General features: G+C 46.0%; 1 protein-coding gene across 1 annotated transcript in view; it reads right to left on the minus strand.

The window, feature by feature from the left end:
• Window positions 1-21,035, minus strand: part of LOC124606012 — a 532,599-nt gene that overhangs the window by 42,416 nt on the left and 469,148 nt on the right. The window contains exons 26-28 of the mRNA XM_047137975.1: window positions 14,706-15,179; window positions 12,417-12,697; window positions 3,688-3,927 (exon numbers count right to left, since the gene is read on the minus strand). Coding sequence (XP_046993931.1) covers window positions 3,688-3,927; window positions 12,417-12,697; window positions 14,706-15,179 — 995 coding nt within the window. The remainder of the gene's footprint in view (window positions 1-3,687; window positions 3,928-12,416; window positions 12,698-14,705; window positions 15,180-21,035) is intronic.

Here is a 21,035-nt window from a genome sequence, read left to right on the forward strand (position 1 = left end):
TTAATGTCCTTGAAAGGAACCTGTATGGATGTCGTGGTTTGATGGTGTGGGGTGGGATTATGATTGGTGCACGTACATTCCTGTATGTCATTGACAGAGTAACTGTAACAGGTCAAGTGTATCGGTACGTCATTTTGAACCAGTATGTCTGCCTTTTTAGGAGTGCAGTGAGTCCCACCTTCCATCTGATGGGTGATAACCCACGGCCCCACCAAGGTGACATTGTCTAGTAGTACCTTGAAACAGAAGATATCAAGCGAATGGAGTGGTCTGCCTGTTCTCCAGACCTAAACCACATCGAGCATTTCTGGGATGCTCTCGGTCGACGTATCGCTACACGTCTTCAAACCCCTAGGACACTTCAGAAGCTGTAACAGGCGCTGGTGCAAGAATGGGGGGGCTATACCCCAGCAGCTGCTCAACCACCTGATCCAGAGTGTGCCAACCCATTGTGCGGCCTTTGTACGTGTGCATGGTGATCATATCCCATATTGATGTTGGGGTACAGGCAGGAAACAGTGGCGTTTTGTAGCTCATGTGTTTTGGGACAGTTTTCTCAACTTGTCACAAATACCGTACAATTACAGATCTGTGTCATGTATGTTCCCTATGTGCCTATGATATTAGCGCCAGTTTTGTGTAGTGCCACGTTGTGTGGCATCACCTTCTGCAATTGTCCTTAATTTATGGCCATGAGTGTAGCTACGCGAACCAGATGTGATCATGTGGTGTACCCAATGGCATCCTGTAGCACCACACTATCAATCTAAGTACTGGGTTCCTGTTGCAATGACGAATGCAAGCTGGCAGCGTTCGTTCTCTGCACACGGATGTATCCATTGTGACGCTGTGCACAGGACTACAACTCCCGTGTAGAGTATCGTCGATGGGCGCATCACTGTCGGCGCACCCCTCTGTGCTGGCTCGTCAAAGAAGTCACAACAATGTTGGCTGTGCTAGTTTCCCATAGAACTTACTACATCGTCACACAGATACTTGGCTTCCTCCAAACAAACCCATTTCCAGATTGAACATACACTACTGGCCATTGAAATTGCTACACCACGAAGAAGACGTGCTACCGACGCGAAATTTAACCGACAGGAAGAAGTTGCTGTGATATGCAAATGAATAGCTTTTCAGAGAATTCACACAAAGTTGGCACTGGTGGCGACACGTACAACGTACTGACATGAGGAAAGTTTCCAACCGATTTCTCATACACAAACAGCAGTTGACCGGCGTTGCCTGGTGAAACGTTGTTGTGATGCCTCGTGTAAGGAGGAGAAATGCGTACCATCACGTTTCCGACTTTGATAAAGGTCGGATTGTAGCCTATCGCGATTGCGGTTTATCGTATCGCGACATTGCTGCTCGCGTTCGTCAAGATCGAATGACTGTTAGCAGAATATGGAATCGGTGGGTTCACGAGGATAATACGGAATGACGTGCTGGATGGCAACGGCCTCGTATCACTAGAAGTCGAGATGACAGGCATCTTATCCGCATGGCTATAACGGATCGTGCAGCCACGTCTCGATCCATGAGTCAACAGATGGGGACGTTTGCAAGACAACAACGATCTGCACGAACAGTTCGACGACGTTTGCAGCAGCATGGACTGTCAGCTCGGGTACCATGGCTGGGGTTACCCTTGACGCTGCATCACAGACAGGAGCGCCTGCGATGGTGTACTCAGCAACGAACCTGGGTGCACGAATGGAAAAACGTTATTTTTTCGGATGAATCCAGGTTCTGTTTACAGCATCGTGATGGTCGCATCCGTGTTTGGCGACATCGCGATGAACGCACATTGGAAGCGTGTATTCGTCATCGCCATACTGGCTTATCACCGGGCGTGATGGTATGGGGTGCCATTGGTTACACGTCTCGGTCACCTCTTATTCGCATTGACGGCACTTTGAACAGTGGACGTTGCATTTTAGACGTGTTACGACCCGTGGCTTAGCCTTCATTTAATACCTTCGAAACCCTACATTTCAGCAGGATAATGCACGACCGCATGTTGCAGGTCCTGTACGGACCTTTCTGGATACAGAAAATGTTCGACTTATTTATGGTTATGTAGGATCACAACAGCTCCATGCAATTAGGGGCCAAGAGGACAGGCATATTGTTCGCTATGCCCAACAGGATCGCAGATGCCTACCATATACACTACTGGCCATTAAAATTGCTACACCAAGAAGAAATGCAGATGATAAAGGGGTATACATTGGACAAGTATATTATACTAGAACTGACATGTCATAACATTTTCACGCAATTTGGGTGCATAGATCATGAGAAATCAGTGCCCAGAACAACCACCTCTAACCGTAATAACGGCGTTGGTACGCCTGGGCATTGAGTCAAACAGAGTTTGGATGGCGTGAACAGGCACAGTTGCCCATGCAGCTTCAACACGATACCACAGTTCATCTAGAGTAGTGACTGGCGTATTGTGACGAGCTAGTTGCTCGGCCACCATTGACCAGACGTTTTCAATTGGTCAATGTGCTGGCCAGGGCAGCAGTCGAACATTTTCTGTATCCAGAAAGGTCCGTATAGGAGCTGCAACATGCGGTCGTGCATTATCCTGCTGAAATGTAGGGTTTCACAGGGATCGAATGAATGGTAGAGCCACGTGTCGTAACACATTTGAAATGTAACGTCCACTGTTCAAAGTGCCGTCAATGCGAACAAGAGGTGACCGAGATGTGTAACCAATGGCACTCCATACCATCAAGTGGGGTGATACGCCAGTATGGCGATGACGAACACACGCTTCCAATGTGCATTCACCGCGATGACGCCAAGCACGGATGCGACCATCATGATGCTGTAAACAGAACCCGGATTCATCCGAAAAAAAAATGACGTTTTGCCATTCGTGCACCCAGGTTTGTCGTTGAGTACACCATCGCAGGAACTCCTGTCTGTGATGCTGCGTCAAGGGTAACCGCAGCCGTGGTCTCCGAGCTGATTGTCCATGCTGCTGCAAATGACGTCGAACTGTTCGTGCAGATGGTTGTTGTCTTGCAAACGTCCCCATCTGTTGACTCAGGGATCGAGACGTGGCTGCACGATCCATTACAGCCATGCCCGTCACCTCGACTGCTAGTGATATGAGGCTGTTGGGATCCAGCACGGCGTTCCGTATTACCCTCCTGAACACACCGATTCCATATTCTGCTAACAGTCATTGGTTGTCGACCAACGCCAGTAGCAATGTCGCGATACGATAAACCGCAATCGCGATAGGCTACAATCCAACTTTTATCAAAGTCGGAAATGTGATGGTCCGCATTTCCCCTCCTTACACGAGGCATCACAACAACGTTTCACCAAGCAACGCCGGTTAACTGCTGTTTGTGTATGAGAAATCGGTTGGAAACTTTCCTCATGTCAGCACGTTGTAGGTGTCGCCAGCGCCACCAATCGTGTGTGTATGCTCTAAAAAGCTAATCATTTGCATATCACAGCATCTGTCGGTTAAATTTCGCGTCTGTAGCGCGTCATCTTCTTGGTGTAGCAATTTCAATGGCCAGTAGTGTAGTATAAACGACGTTGGATTCAAATACAACAGCCATTATTCAAGTACTTTATGTCCGGCTACAGTTCCACTTCCCATGATGGATTACCAGAGACTGTGTAATGTATGGCGTAAGGGGAGCGGTGACGTACCTGGCGGAGTCGAGGCTCTCCGAGGAGGAGGAGGTGGAGGCGGGCAGCTGTGACACGCGCGTGCGCGCGCGCTTGGGGCTCTGCTTGCGTCGCTCCCTCAGCGGCACGTCCAGCAGCTCCGGCAATGGACTCTTGGCGCGCGGCGGCAGCGACGGCAGCGGCTGCGCCAGCGGCTGCGCGGGCGACGTCGAGCATCCCGGCTGGGCGCCGCTGCGGTGCCGGTGGCGGCGACCGCCGGATCTGTCGCGACAACATCTGCTGCACCCCACGTCCAAGTCACACGAGGAACGTCATGTTTCTTTGCTCTTGCTCTCGTCTTGATGCCATCAGCCAGAGAAGTGGTTCGATGCAGTTGTCAAGGCTACTGTAAACTCGTGCAACAAATTATTAGTCTTAAGGTTAAACGAAAGCTTTTGACAATGTTGACTTGATTACTCTCTTTCAAATTCTAAAGGTGGCAGGGGTAAAATACAGGAAGCGAAAGGCTATTTTACAATTTGCACAGAGGGGCAAGAAAGGGAAGCAGTGGTTGGGAAGGGAGTGAGACAGGGTTGCAGCCTCTCCCCGATGTTATTCAATCTGTATATTGAGCAAGCAGTAAAGGAAACAAAAGAAAAATTCGGAGTAGGTATTAAAATCCATGGAGAAGAGATAAAAACTTTGAGGTTCGCCGATGACATTGTAATTCTGTCAGAGACAGCAAAGGACTTGGAAGAGCAGTTGAACGGAATGGACAGTGCCTTGAAAGGAGGATATAAGATGAACATCAACAAAAGCAAAACGAGGATCATGGAATGTAGTCGAATTAAGTCGGGTGATGCTGAGGGAATTAGATTAGGAAATGAGACACTTAAAGTGGTAAAGGAGATTTGCTATTTGGGGAGCAAAATAACTGATGATGGTCGAAGTAGAGAGGATATAAAATGTAGACTGGCAATGGCAAGGAAAGCGTTTCTGAAGAAGAGAAATTTGTTAACATCGAGTATAGATTTAAGTGTCAGGAAGTCGTTTCTGAAAGTATTTGTATGGAGTGTAGCCATGTATGGAAGTGAAACATGGACGATAAACATTGTAGACAAGAAGAGAATAGAAGCTTTCGAAATGTGGTGCTACAGAAGAATGCTGAAGATTAGATGGGTCTAACGAGGAGGTATTGAATAGAATAGGGGAGAAGAGGAGTTTGTGGCAAAACTTGACAGGAAGAAGGGACCGGTTGGTAGGGCGTGTTCTGAGGCATCAAGGGATTACAAATTTAGTATTGGAGGGCAGCGTGGAGGGTAAAAATCGTAGAGGGAGACCAAGAGATGAATACACTAAGCAGATTCAGAAGGATGTAGGTTGCAGTAAGTATTGGGAGATGAAGTAGCTTGCACAGGATGGAGTAGCATGGAGAGCTGCATCAAACCATTCTCAGGACTGAAGACCACAACAACAACAAAGGTTAAAAGAGCACACTGGTCGCTTTGGAGCGCCGTAGATGCTCTATAACTGGTACCAAGTGAGACAGTCATGTCATTACCCACTGCTAACGCAACTGTTGAATACAGTATCTGATCAAAAGTATCCAGTGTGCTGATGTACTCTGGCGCCAGTACACCATGCACACCCGCACACCACAATATAGTTCCCCACAGTCGTTTAATGAACAAAGTAAGAGCATATGGACTATCAGACGAATTGTGTGATTGGATTGAAGAGTTCCTAGATAACAGAATGCAGCATGTCGTTCTCAATGGAGAGAAGTCTTCCGAAGTAAGTGCGATATCAGGTGTGCCGCAGGGGAGTGTCGTAGGACCGTTGCTATTCACAGTATACATAAATGACCTTGCGGATAACGTCGGAAGTTCACTCAGGCTTTTTGCGGATGATGCTGTAGTATATCGAGAGGTTGTAACAATGGAAAATTGTACTGAAATGCGGGAGGATCTGCAACGAATTGACGCATGGTGCAGGGAATGGCAATTGAATCTCAATGTAGACAAGTGTAACGTGCTGCGAATACATAAAAAGAAGGATCCTTTATCATTTAGCTACAATATAGCAGGTCAGCAACTGGAAGCAGTTAAGTCCACAAATTATCTGGGAGTAGGCATTAGGAGTGATTTAAAATGGAATGATCATATAAAGTTGATCGTCGGTAAAGCAGATGCCAGACTGTGATTCATTGGAAGAATCCTAAGGAAATGCAATCCGAAAACAAAGGAAGTAGGTTACAGAACACTTGTTCACCCACTGCTTGAATATTGCTCACCAGTGTGGGATCCGTACCAGATAGGGTTGATAGAAGAGATAAGGTCCAGCAGAGAGCAGCGTGCTTCGTTACAGCATCATTTACTAGTCGCGAAAGCGTTATGGAGATGTTAGATAAACTCCAGTGGAAGACTGCAGGAGAGTCGCCCAGTAGCTCGATATGGGCTTTTGTTGAAGTTTCGAGAACATAACTTCACTGAGGAGTCAAGCAGTATATTGCTCCCTCCTACGTATATCTCGCGAAGAGACCATGAGGATAAAATCAGAGAGATTAAAGTCCACACACAGGCATATCGACAATCTTTCTTTCCACGAACGAGACTGGAATAGAAGGGAGAACCGATAGAGGTACTCAACGTACCCTCCGCCACACACCGTCAGGTGGCTTTCGGAGTATGGATGTAGATGTAGATGTAGATGCGGGGTAAAAGTTGCGAGAAGATCGATAGAGACCAACGAGAGACTCGCAGGAAACGTGCCGCCAACGCCCTCTCGGCCGCCAGTATTTAGGCAGCCACCACGGATCGGAAGGCCAGTCTGTCGCACCGAGTGAGTTCCAGTCTGTTATTCAGCGAGTCACTGAGTTGTCGCAGTCACAGCCTATAGCTCAGAATCAGGCAGCACATAACGACCTGAATAGTGTACATCGCAGTCTTGTACTTCACCAGCACTAAGGCTACTGTGGACGATTACAGAGAGGTTGTTCCACGCAACAACTAGCTTAAGTTAAGTAGATTTCTTATTCTTAGGAATAAAGAACCCAGTTCATATGTGCATGCATTTTGTGTTATAGAAAGACGATAGTGGCCTCCTTGCTTCCCTTGGTACAAGCCTACAAGAGACAAAGAGGCGACGTAAGGGCCAGACACCCATATGTAATGTGGAACCGACCCCTGGACGTCACGAGGGGTAGACCTGCAAGTATAAAAGGAGACGAGGAGTGTATTGTCACTAGAGAAGTAACAGCAGGAAAAAGGATCTGTCAGGAGAGCTCAGTAAGTTCGAATGGTGACTAGTCATTTAATGTCACTTGAGCAAAAAATTCGTCAGACACATTTGTACCCTGCTTAAGCTGCCCAAGTCGACTGTTGTGACTGTGAAGCGGAAAAGCGAAGGGAGAACCAACGCTAAACACAGTCCATCGAGACCTCATAGATGGACAGGGACCGCCGAGCATTGCTGCTTGGAAAAAATCGCTTGATATCAGCGGAAGGAAATATCCGTGCGTTCAAAAGTGCTACTAGTAGTCCAGCTAGGACAATGATCGTGTGTAAGGAGTTAAAAAGAAGGGGATACAAGAAGAGGATAAAATGGTTGAGCAGCACCTCATAAGCCACACTTTTGTGTAGTCGTTGCTAAGCAACATTTGAGGTGGTTCAGAGAGCGAAGCCATTGGACGGTGGATGACTGGCACGAGTGGGTTGAAGTGATGAATCGCGTTGTATCCTGCTGCAGCCCGAAGCAGCAGTTTGGACTCGACAAAGGCCTGGAGAACGTTATCAACCACCATGTGTAGGGCCAACAGTGAGGTCGTCCTCTTACTGCACCTCGGAAAACATTAAAGACGGGCGGGTATAGACACATTTAATAGCATTGTGTACTGTGTACAATGGAGGAAAACTTCGGAGACGATGATTGTATCAGAACGACAATGTTCCCTGTCACAAAGCAGCATCCGTGAGGTGATGGTCTGTAACTGGTTTCGGCTGTTGAGGAAGAATCTCCTGTCTTCCCTCCACAGGCATTCAGACATCTCATTGAAAGACTCCCCAGCAGAGTTCAAATAGTCGTAAACGTGGACACGACCCACATTAATGTCCACTAATAGGTATCTGGACACTTCTGATCAGATTATGTTGCAGCCAGTCGCTTGTAAGGGATTAACACAGAAAGAAGCTGCGAACGAGCTGTCGTGTTGGGAGGTACCCGTGGACCACACCGGGAATGAAGTTGCGTTGTTGCTGGTTATCAATGAGGGCTATCCAGTTTGTCTAGAAAAGAATGGTGTTCCACTTGTAGCCGTGTAACACGGAGTGATAACAGTGGTCGTAAACAGATCCTATGTTACAAGGACCAGAGATGTGTGTGACGTGTTACCGACAACAAACGGTTGCAAACCCCAAAGTAATTGCTGCTTCAATAAATGAAGGTCATTGCTACTAGCTTCTGAGTGAGCATCGCGAAGGGAATTGCATGGAATGGACATCTGGAGTCGGGTCATCCCTAAAGGCCCATAAACTTGCATGTTTTCCGTGGGGCAAACAACACAGAAACTGGACTGTAACTAACTGGAAGCGCGTGGTGTGGTTCGACGAGTCACTGTTTTGTTTCTCTTCAAATAATGCAAGGCGATGAGTGCACAAACCGCTCAGTGAAGCTTTTAACTCGCAGGGCTTAGAAAATGTAGTTTAGGGTGGAGGTAGTTTTGTTATGTTTTGGTGCAGTTTTTCGTACCTGGGTCCACTTTTTTAGTTTACTATCAACATGAACCAGCATCTTTATTTCAGCATTCTTCGTGGCCAGCTGTTGTCGTTTCTTCTATATCTTCATGGAGAGAATGCTAAAACACCCCTGTCTTCTAAGATGAGGAAAGCTATAGTCACAGAATGTCAGCCTGTCGTAACACGATAGGACCGTTAAATCACCTGATCTTAATCCCACAGAAATCGTCTGGGACTATTCAGAACAGCGGGTGAAATGGAGGAGCCAACACTCCCATTATTCGGTAGTTCTGCGAGAACTAATGATCAACGAGTGGCTTCAGCTGAAAATGGCATATCTGAGGAATCCTTGGCAAACTGAGGCCATTATCAATACAGAGGTAATGTTAAACAATATTAGCGTGAAAATATCTAGTGTACTGACTAATTTTTTGTCCTATGTACCTTTCTTGTGCAAGTGTCTGTATATCCGCAATGCTGCTACATCGTGAATACATTTCAACCTGCCTACTGCAAACAAATCTTTGTGCCTTTCTATTACATTACATTAATACTTATTCCATAGATCATGAATACGACAGTTCGTAATAATGCGGAATTTGTCAGTTTAACATAAGTTTTCTTTACATGATGTAATTTTTTTCTTTTTTTACAATTACTGCTTCATATGTAGAAATTCATCTACCGAGAAGGTTTTGTCATTTAGAAATTCTTTTAATTTATTTTTAAATGCCGATTGGCTATCTGTCAGACTGTTAATACTATTTGGTAAATGACCAAAGATTTATGTGGCAGCGTAATTCACCCCTTTCTGTGCCAAAGTCAGACTTAAACCAGAATAGTGAAGATCGTCCTTTCTTCTAGTGTTGTAGCTATGCACATTGCTGTTATTTTTGAACTGGAATGGGTTATTAGTAACAAATTTCGTAAGTGAATATATGTATTGCGAAGGTACTTGAATATCCCGAGTTCCTTAAATAAATGTCTGCAGGATGATCTTGGGTGGGCTACAGATATTATTCTGATTACTCGCTTTTGTGCAATGAATACTTTTTCTCTTAATGACGAATTACCCCAAAATATGACGCAATATGAAAGCAGTGAATGAAAATAGGCATGGAAGGCTAATTTACTGATTTGTTTACCACCAAACTTTGCAATAACCCTAATAGCACATGTAGCTGAACCTAAACGTTTCAGCAGATCATCAATGTGTTTCTTCTCACCCAGAAATTTTGAATATTCTGCCTTAGTAACAGACTTCTGTTCAAAATTTATTTTTATGAATGGTGTTATGCCGTTTACTGTACAGAACTGTGTATACTGCGTTTTCACAAAATTGAATGAGAGTCCCTTTGCAGAAAACCACTTAAGAATTTTCTGAAAGACTTGATTTACGACTTCGTCAGCCAAATCTTGTTTATTGTGTGTGATTACAGTACTTGTATCATCAGCAAAAAGATCTAGCTTTGCATCTTCGTGAATATACAGGGTGGCCCATTGATAGTGATCGGGCCAAATATCTCACGAAATAAGCATCAAACGAAGAAACTACAAAGGACAAAACTCGTCTAGCTTGAAGGCGGTAGCCAGTTGGCGCTATGGTTGGCCCACTAGATGGCGCTGCCATAGGTTCAAATGGTTCAAATGGCTCTGAGCACTATGGGACTTAACATCTGAGGTCATCAGTCCTCTAGAACTTAGAACTACTTAAACCTAACTAACCTAAGGACATCACACACATCCATGCCCTAGGTAGGATTCGAACCTGCGACCGTAGTGATCGCGCGGTTCAAGACTGAAGCGCCTAGAACCGCTCGGCCACTCCGGCCAGCCGCTGCCATAGGTCAAACGGATATCAGCTGCATTTTTTAAAATAGGAATCCACATTTTATTACATATTCGTGTAGTACGTAAAGAAATATGAATGTTTTAGTTGGGGCACTTTTTTCGCTTTGTGATAGATGGCGCTGTAATAGTCACAAACGTGTAAGTACGTGGTATCATGTAACATTCCGCCAGTGCGGACGGTATTTGCTTCGTTGATGCAATACCCGTGTTAAAATGGACCGTTTACCAATTGCGGAAAAGGTCGATATCGTGTTGATGTATGGCTATTGTGATCAAAATGCCCAACGGGCGTGTGCTATGGATACTGCTCGGTATCCTAGACGACATCATTCAAGTGTCCGGACCATTCACCGGATAGTTACGTTATTTAAGGAAACAGAAAGTGTTCAGCCACACGTGAAACGTCAACCACGACCTGCAACAAATGATGATGCCCAAGTAGGTGTTTTAGCGGCTGTCGCGGCTAATCCGCGCATCAGTAGCAGACAAACTGTGCGAGAATCGGGAATCTCAGAAACGTCGGTGTTGACAATGCTACATCAACATCGATTGCACCCGTACCATGTTTCTATGTACCAGGAATTGCATGGCGACGACTTTGAACGTCGTGAACAGTTCTGCCACTGGGCACAAGAGAAATTACGGGACGATGACAGATTTTTTGCACGGGTTACATTTAGCGACGAAGCGTCATTCATCAACAGCGGTAACGTAAACCGGCATTATATGCACTATTGGGCAACGGGAAATCCACGATGGCTGCGACAAGTGGAACAACAGCGACCTTGGCGGGTTAATGTATGGTGCGGCATTATGGGAGGAAGGATAATTGGCCCCCATTTTATCGATGGCAGTCTAAATGGTGCAATGCATGCTGATTTCCTACGTAATGTTCACATGTGTGTAAATTCCTAAGGGACCAAACTGCTTAGGTCATCGGTCCATAGACTTACACACTACTTAAACTAACCTATGCTAAGAACAACACACACACCCATGCCCGAGGGAGGACTCGAACCTCCGGCGGCAGGGGCCGCGCAGTCTGTGACATGACGCCCAAAACCGCGTCCCAAACCCGCGCGGCTCCTACGTAATGTTCTACCGATGTTACTACATGATGTTTCACTGCATGACAGAATGGCGATGTACTTCCAACATGATGGATGTCCGGCACATAGCTCGTGGGTGGTTGAAGCGGTATTGAATAGCATATTTCATGACATGTGGATTGGTCGTCGAAGCACCATACCACGGCCCGTACGTTCACCGGATCTGACGTCCCCGAATTTCTTTCTGTGGGGAAAGTTGAAGGATATTTGCAATCGTGATCCACCGACAACGCCTGACAACATGCGTCAGTCCATTGCCAATGCATGTGCGAACATTACGGAAGGCGAACTACTCGCTGTTGAGAGGAAGTCGTTACACGTATTGCCAAATGCATTGAGGTTGACGGATATCAATTTGAGCATTTATTGCATTAATGTGGTATTTACAGGTAATCACGCTGTAACAGCAAGCGTTCTCAGAAATGATAAGTTCACAAAGGTACATGTATCACCTTGCAACAACCGAAATAAAATGTTCAAATGTACCTATGTTCTGAATTTTAATTTGAAAAACCTGTTACCAACTGCTCGTCTAAAACTGTGAGCCATATGCTTGTGACTATTACAGCGCCGTCTATCACAAAGCGAAAAAAGTGGTACGACTAAAACATTCATATTTCTTTACGTACTACACGAATATGAAATAAAAAATGGGGGTTCTCATTTTAAAAAACGCAGTTGATATCCGTTTGACCTATGGCAGCGCCATCTAGCGGGTCAACCATAGCGCCATCCGGTTCCCCCTTCAAGCTAGACAAGTTTCGTTCTTTGTAGGTTTTTCGTTTGACGATTATTTCGTGAGATATTCGGCCCGGTCACGATCAATGGACCACCCTGTAGAGTGGCAAGTCATTAATGTATATTAAGAACATTATGGGACCCAAGACTGAACCCTGTGGGACACCTTTCTTGAAGACTTCCCAGTTAGAAGAATCTGCTGATTTTTGCAGACTATCTGTACTGTTAATTTCAATCTTCTGCCTTCTTCCAGTTAAATATGAATTAAACCGTTTGCCCCTCACACTTCCCTCCACTATCAAAGCAACTGTTGCCTGGTGCCGTGCGGCTGTGTACTGACCTCCTGGGGCGCAGCTCTGTGGCGTGCGCGCCGGCCGTGGCGCACTCGTAGAGGCCGTCCGAATCGCCGCGCGTCAGCCTGGCGATTCCGGAGCCCACGAGGCCGAGGGCGAGGCTGTTGGCGGCCTTCTCGCTGAGCGGGCTGTCGCTGCGCGAGCTGACGGGCGACGGCGACTGCTCCTGGCCGTGCACCACGATGCTGGGCAGCTGCAGCGACGACCGGCTCGCGCTCAGCCCCAGCAGCGTCTTCCCGGACTCCACCAGCTCCTTCCCGATGAACACCTGCCGGCACCACCAGACTCAGTGTCGTTGGCCTTATACGTAGGGTCGACAAAAATGTGGGAACACCAAAAACGCAGCACATTACCATACCCAGTTTTGTGTAGGAAGACCATTGACATTCAAAACAGCTTCCAGTCGTCTCTGAAAATAAACGTACGGGTCCTGAATGGTTTTCAAGAGAATTATAGACCACTGTTGCTGCAAAATAATCTCAAGTAACGATGATGAAGATGGATAGCGATCACGTATCCTTCTCTCCAAAGTGGACTGCAGAGTCTGAGATTTGGTGACTATGGCTTGCCAGGGGAAATGCGACAATTTTTCCTCATGCTCGCAAAACTAGTTGTGGATGATGCGTGTGTGTGAACAGGGGCCCTGTCACTTTGGAACATAGAATCACCAATGGGCAACAAGCATTGTGTCACAAGATGGATCTGATCAACCAAAACAGTTCAAAATGGTTCAAATGGCTCTGAGCACTATGGGACTCAACTTCTGAGGTCATCAGTTCCCTAGAACTTAGAACTACTTAAACCTAACTAACCTAAGGACATCACACACATCCATGCCCGAGGCAGGATTCGAACCTGCGACCGTAGCGGTCGCTCGGCTCCAGACTGTAGCGCCTAGAACCGCACGGCCACTCCGGCCGGCTTGAATTGTGTATTAGAAACTATAAAAACTGAGTCTTACTGTGATTTATAGTTAATTTATTTTCTACAAGCCAACAACTTAGGTCATGTACTGCTGTATTTGAAACCGAGCCAGTGTTCCACACAACGTCCTTTACTACCAAGCTAGTAACATCAGCAAACAGAAATATTTTAGAGTTACCCGTAATACTAGAGGGCATATAATTTATATAAATAAGGAACAGGAGCGGCCTCAACACTGATTCCTGGGGCACTCCCCGCTTGACTGTACCGCACTTAGACCCCACATCACAGCTATTATCAACATTGTGAATAACTACCTTTTGTTGTCTGTTGCTAAATTAGGATGTGAACCAATTGTGAGCTACTCCCCGTATTCCATAATGGTCCAACTTCTGGAGCAATATTTTGTGATCAACACAATCAAATGCCTAAGTTAAATAAAAAAATATGCCTCGCGTTCGAAACCGTTTGTTTAAGGGGGGCAGGACGTCAAACGGGCCGACTTGGAGCAGTAGATGCACCACAGGACATTTTAATTTCCACTGTCTATACTTTTACAAATAAATTCATAAAACTTTAACAGCATGACCTGGAAGGATTCAGGATTCATACTCATAGGAGTGAAAGCTCAAAGACGTAACAAAACACGTTTTTTTTACATGTGAAATTTCATCATTTTTTCACTTACTACTGGCTGCATTTGTTGCTACAGGTACACATTTCTTCTTAAGTAAGATAGATTCTTCGATGACTTTTGCACAGCATACAAACCATAGTTACAGGTGTATGAAACTTTAGAAGTTATTTAATTTATGAAAAAATGAATGAACTGTTACATTTTAAACTTCACGTTTAGAAAAAACTCAAGTTTTGTAGTTAATTATCTCAATTTTTCCACAGTTTTTTAATAGATTTGGAAAATTATAGAGTTTCATACACCTGTAACTACTGTTTGTATCCTATGAAAAATTCATCGAAGAATCTCTCTTTCTTAGGAAGAAAAGTGTACCTATAGCAACAAATGCAGCCAGTAATAAGTGAAAAAATGATGAAGTTTCACATGTAAAAAAAAGGTATTTTGCTACGTTTTTGAACTTCCACTGCGATGAGTGTGAGTCCTCAATCCTTCCCTTTCACGGTGACAAAGTTTTACGAATTTATTTGTAAAAGTATAGACAGTAGAAATTAAAATGTCCTGTGGTGACTCTCTTGCTCCAAGTCGGCCCGTTTGACGCCCTACCCCCCTTAACCCATTCAGTACCTCACAATGCGTGAAGTGTCATCATGTAATTTTAATCGGGCAATAAAACGCGGATGACAGTTGTAGAAGCTAGAGATGAAGGTGTGTGTACCTCGAGCTCCTTGGCGCTCTTGAGTTCGCCCTCCTCGATCTTCTCGTCGATGTGGTCGGTGCCGATGCCCTCGTCGTTGGACTCGAGGAAGATGTCGTCCGAGAGCGTCTCCGAGTCGGAGCGCGCGCGCGGGCAGCCCGCCTCGCCGGGGGAGGCGCCGCCCCCGGCGCCCGTGGCGGTGCCGTTGCCGCCCCCGGCGGTGGTGCAGGTGCCCGCCACCGCCCCCGCAGCCGCGGTGGGGGCGGCGCCGCTGGCGCCTGCGGGAGGCGTGCCGTCGCCGCCGGCGTCTGCGTCCGGAGACAGGACGAGGGCGGCGGCGTCGTGCTGCGTGTGCAGGTGGCGCAGCTGCGTCGTGGGCGGCGCCTGCGAGCCGGCGGGCGGCAGCAGCAGCAGCGGCGACGCGCGCCGCGCCGACGTCTGCCCCGAGGAGGGCGGCGCGGGGCCTCCGGGGCCGGGGGGCGGCGGCTCGTCCGTCTGCCAAAACACTCGCCTCCTACAGTTGCGAAACTACCCAAGTCTATCCTAAGTAAAAGTAGATTACGGTAGTTTTCCAAGTAGCTTTGGTCAGTTACTATTATATCTGCGTTATGTGTACGTTAGGTGTGTTGCATGCCTTTTAGGGGTTACCTCATTTTGATCGCTTTGTTTGCGTATGCCATCAGTGTCTTTCCCTGAGAAGCCGGAAATGGCGAAATGTATAGAAACTGGGTGTAGATGTACAGGATGTCCGAAAAGACTTTCCCTGATTACGTAAATTGATAACTCAGGCTAGAAGTAAGATACAAATATGAAACTTGTGTGTAATTGTTTACAACTATCAAAATTTTTTTTCTGTTTTAGGTTCGCAGTACGTAAGTAGTGGATGAGGTGCAGTGCCCAGAAAGCCATGTTAACCAATCAGGAGAAGGCACAGTGTGTCCTGTGGTACTATGAGACACGAGCACCAACCACAGTGCAGAGACACTTCTAGGCAACATTTGGAAGGAATCCACCTGATGTCAAGAGCATTAAAGCCTGGTATGAGAAGTTCAAGAACACAGGATCGGTTGCTGACCTTCCGAGGTCTGGTCGACCAAGAACCTCAGCAGACAGGGTGGACGCTGTAAGGCAGTCTTTTCTGCGAAGTCCGAAGAAATCGGTGCGCAGGGCCTCACGTGAAGTACAGATGCTAAAAAGCTCTCTCCATGACTTTTTTACACGAACGTTTATTGTTTCGTGCCTACAAAGTGCAAATCGTTCCGGCCTTGTTGCCCAATGATAGTACACGTCGACAGAGACAGTCCAAAGGTGAATGTTTGGTGTGCGTTATTGCACGATCGAATTATCGAGCCATTCTTCTTCGATGAGACTACCATCACACCTGCAGTGTATCTGGACATGTTGCAACTGTATGCTGTTTCTCAGCTGCTTCAGTATCACCCAGATGTCTTGTTTCAGCAAGACGGTGCACCGCCTCATTTGGGTTTGGATGCCCGTGCCTATCTCGATATGACCTTTCCTGGGCGATGGATTGGTCGTGATGGACCAACGGTTTGGCCTCCACGCTCTCCTGACATAACCCCATTAGACTTATTTTTATGGAGTTATGTCAAGGACGAGGTCTACCGAACACGTGTACCAGATCTTGAAACCCTGCGGCAACGGATAACCACAGTCGTTGAATCGATCCCTCCAGTGATGTTGGCTAATGTGTGGACGGAAATTGAATATCGCCTAGATGTGCTACGTGCTACCAAGGGAGCTCATGTGGGAGTTTATTGATGTGTGAGAAAAACTTTGATAGTTTGTGAGCAATTAGATACCAGTTCATGTTTGTATCTTACTTCTAGCCTAAGTTATCAATTTATGTAATCAAGGAAAGACTTTTCGGACACCCTGTATAAAGGGCCGAGTAACCTACAGAATATTTTTGTTCTATGTAGTTATCCTCCAGTCTGTTACTTAAATAAACAGTATTCATAGAAAATTGAACTTGTAATTGTTTAAGTAAGTTTAATTCGAAACTTGTTGATTTGTAACATAAAACAGAAGGATGTTGTGGTAAAAAACAAATTTTTCATATAGGGCTACAACATGCAGTTTCTTCAAAAAATGAGAAATAAAAAAAAATGCAATACAAAATAGCATCAAACATCGTTTCAGTGCTTTGTGGAGCTCATATAAAATACGTTTCTGTTATTCATAAGCAACTTATCGATACTAACAGGAAACTCTTGCCTTTGATCATGGTCAAGAAAATCTGGTGAGTACAAAATGACGCCAGCCGAAGTGGCCGTGCGATTCTAGGCGCTGCAGTCTGGAACCGCGAGACCGCTACGGCCGCAGGTTCGAATCCTGCCTCGGGCATGGATGTGTGTGACGTCCTTAGGTTGGTTAGGTTTAACTAGTTCTAAGTTCTAGGGGACTAATGACCTCAGAAGTTGAGTCCCATAGTGCTCAGAGCCATTTGAACCATATGAGTACAAAATGACAACAATAATATATAGATTTTTTGTGTTTGTGCATGCAAAATGTGCCTGCATCAAAGGTAATTATTACATAAAAGAGAGTAAGTTACGCAAGCAGCTAACTTCTTTTAGCTTTAAAATGCGATTTATATTTTGTAAGAACATAAAATACACACTGGACTAGCGCTGAACCATGTGCGGTTGCCGGCCGGTGTGGCCGAGCGGGTCTAGGCGCTTCAGTCTGGAACCGCGCGACCATTACGGTCGCAGGTTCGAATCCTGCCTCGGGCATGGATGTGTATGATGTCCTTAGGTTGGTTAGGTTTAAGTAGTTCTAAGTTCTAGGGGATTGGTGATCTGAGATGTTAAGTCCCATAGTGCTCAGAGGCATTTGAACCACTTTTTTGATGTGCGGTTCTGTTATGTGCAAAACAACCAAACAAACAAAAAACAAAGAGAAGTTGTCTGTTGCCAGTTCCCCTCTCACACATTCATTTACGTTCCTTTCCCTAACAGTGTTACCAATACTACCGGTAATGCTACTATTTATTACGTCATTTATGTATTTTACCCAAGCAACCGAACCGTAGTTTTGGTAATCGCAGCTCTATCGTCTCACTGTCGACAGCCATTTCGCACGGCCTGTGCCTGACTGTAACTTACACACTGAAGAATATGGAAAGTGTTACAAAACTGGTACTCAAAGTATTTCTATCTGTGTGCAATATGTTGATTGAAAGTTCATCCTTATGTGAACTTATTTATACCGTAGGAAAAAGGCATTTGTATATGTGGAGACTGGTGCGATTACATGACGGATATTTGGCGTGCTTAACGTTACGGGAATGGATAATGTTTTGAAGCGCGGTTATAAAGATCAATATCAACGAAAGTAAAATAAACATAATGGAATACAGTCAAATTAAATCAGGCGACGCTGAGGGAATTACATTAGAAAATGAGATACTGAAAGTATTAAACGAGTTTTGTTGTTTGTGCGGCAAAGTAACTGTTGATGGTCGAAGTAGAGAGAAAAAAAAGGCCACATTGGCTTACAGCACGAAAAGAATTTCTGAAAAAGAGCAGTTTGTTAATATCTAATATAAATATAATTGTCACATCCCGTGAGTTTACATCAGTTTTTGTATAACATTGTAATTCATCGTGTTTTAGTACAATAAAAGATTTTGAAAAGAAAAGCTGAGCGGTCAGCGCGTCCGAGTGTGATACATAGGGCCCGGGTTCGATTCCCGGCCAGGTCGGAGATTTTTCTCTGTGCGGGGACTCAGTGTTGTACTGCCCTCGTCACCATTTCATCATCGTCGACATGCAAGTCGCCCAATGTGACGTCACCTGAAAAGACTTGCAACTCGGCGAGGACTCCCGGCCTTCAATGCCATACGATAATTTAATTCCCTTTACGTGTTAGGCAGTCTTTTCTGCAGTTATTAGTCTAGTGTGGACTTTGTACGAAAATGAAATGTGGACGATAAGTTATTCATACAAGACGAGAACTGAAGCTTTTGAAATTTGATGTTACTGAAGAACGCTGAAAATTAACTGGGTAGACCGAGTAACTAATGAGGAGCACTGAATCGAATTATGCCATAACTTGACTAAAAGAAGGGATCGGTTGACAGCGCACATCGTGAGGCACCAATGAATCGTCTGTTTGATAACGGACGAAGTCTCTCTCTCTCTGACCGGCTGGAGTGGCCGAGCGGTTCTAGGCGCTACAGTCTGGAACCAGGGGACCGCTACGGTCGCAGGTTCGAATCCTGCCTCGGGCATGGGTGTGTGTGATGTCCTTAGGTTAGTTAGGTTTAAGTAGTACTAAGTTCTAGGGGACGGATGACCTCAGAAGTTAAGTCCCATAGTGCTCAGAGCCATTTGAACCATCTCTCTCTGTCTCTCTGCGTTTGTATGTGTGTGTTTGTGTGTAGTGTGTATGTGTGGTGTGGGCGGTGGGTGGGGGATATAAACTATAGGGGAGACCATGGCTTGATTTTTTTTCCACTCCAAGGAGTGGAGCGGGCTGTTCAAAATCCGGACTGATTTGTCATAAACAAACCATGTCTTGGATGCGATGCGAAGAGGTATACTGTTATACGAACATCCTCCAAGCAGTATTCATGAACTATCACAGTATGTGTTTCAGGATTAGTAAGGAATTACTCATCATGACATTTGGAGGATATGTGCTTCAATTCCGCAGCGAGAGCGAGAGTGTATTCATGCCGGGGGGTCGAGGGGTAACAACTGATACTGTTGCTGATGGTGGACATCACTGCCGTATGGAATGAAAGTTTAATCATTCAATTACCGTCATGTGATGAACAACCCCACAAAGTTTGATAAATATCGCACACGTGTAACAATTTCCATTTCGGTCAGTGTACATAATATCCACTACTGGCCATTAAAATTGCTACACCATGAACATGACGTCATAAAGACGCGAAATTTAACCGACAGGAAGAAGATGCTGTGATATGCAAATGATTAGCTTTTCAGAGCATCCAGCCGGCCGAAGTGGCCGTGCGGTTAAAGGCGCTGCAGTCTGGAACCGCAAGACCGCTACGGTCGCAGGTTCGAATCCTGCCTCGGGCATGGATGTTTGTGATGTCCTTAGGTTAGTTAGGTTTAACTAGTTCTAAGTTCTAGGGGACTAATGACCTCAGCAGTTGAGTCCCATAGTGCTCAGAGCCATTTGAACCATTTTTCAGAGCATCCACACAAGGTTGGCGCCGGTGGCGGCACATACAACGTGCTGACATGAGGAAAGATTCCAACCGATTTCTCATACACAAACAGCAGATAACCAGCGATGCCTGGTGAAACGTTGTTCTGATGCCTCGTGTAAGGAGCAGAGATGCGTACCATCACGTTTCCGACTTTGAAAAAGGTCGGATTGTCGCCTATCGCGATTGCGGTTTGTCGTATCGCGACATAGCTGCTCGCGTTGGTCAAGATCCAATGACTGTTAGTAGAATATGGAATCGGTGGATTCAGGAGGGTAATACGGAACGCCGTGCTGGATCCCAACGGCTTCGTATCACTAGCAGTTGAGATGACAGGCATCTTATCCGCATGACTGTAACGGATCGTGCAGCTACGTCTCGATCCCTGAGTCAACAGACGGGGACGTTTGCAAGACAACAACTATCTGCATGAACAGTTCGACGACGTTTTCAGTTCCATGGACTAACAGTTCGGAGACCATGGCTGCGGTAATCCTTGACGCTGCATCACAGACAGGAGCGCCTGAGATGGTGTACTCAACGACGAACCTGGGTGCACGGATGGCAAAACGTCATTTTTTCGGATGAATCCAGTTTCTGTTTACAGCATCATGATGGTCGCATCCGTGTTTGGCGACGTCGCGGTGAACGCACATTGGAAGCGTGTATTCGTCATCGCCATACTGGCGTATCACCCGGCGTGATGGTATGGGGTGCCATTGGTTACACGTCTCGGTCACCTCTTGTTCGCAGTGACGGCACATTGAACAGTGGACGTTACATTTCAGACGCGTTACGACCATCGGCTTTACCCTTCATTCGATCCCTGCGAAACACTACATTTCAGCAGGATAATGCACGACCGCATGTTGCAGGTCCTGTACGGGCCTTTCTGGATACAGAAAATGTTCTACTGCTGCCTTGGCCAGCACATTCTCCAGATCTCTCACCAACTGAAAACGTCTGGTCAATGATGGCCGAGCAATTGGCTCGTCACAATACGTCAGTCACTACTCTTGATGAACTGTGGTATCGTATTGAAGCTACGTGGGCAGCTGTACCTGTACACGCCATCCAAGCTCTGTTTGACTCAATGGCCAGGCGTATCAAGGCCGTTATTACGGTCAGAGGTGGTTGTTCTG

The sequence above is a fragment of the Schistocerca americana genome, chromosome 3, assembly GCF_021461395.2.
Source record: "Schistocerca americana isolate TAMUIC-IGC-003095 chromosome 3, iqSchAmer2.1, whole genome shotgun sequence".
Lineage (NCBI taxonomy): Eukaryota > Metazoa > Arthropoda > Insecta > Orthoptera > Acrididae > Schistocerca > Schistocerca americana.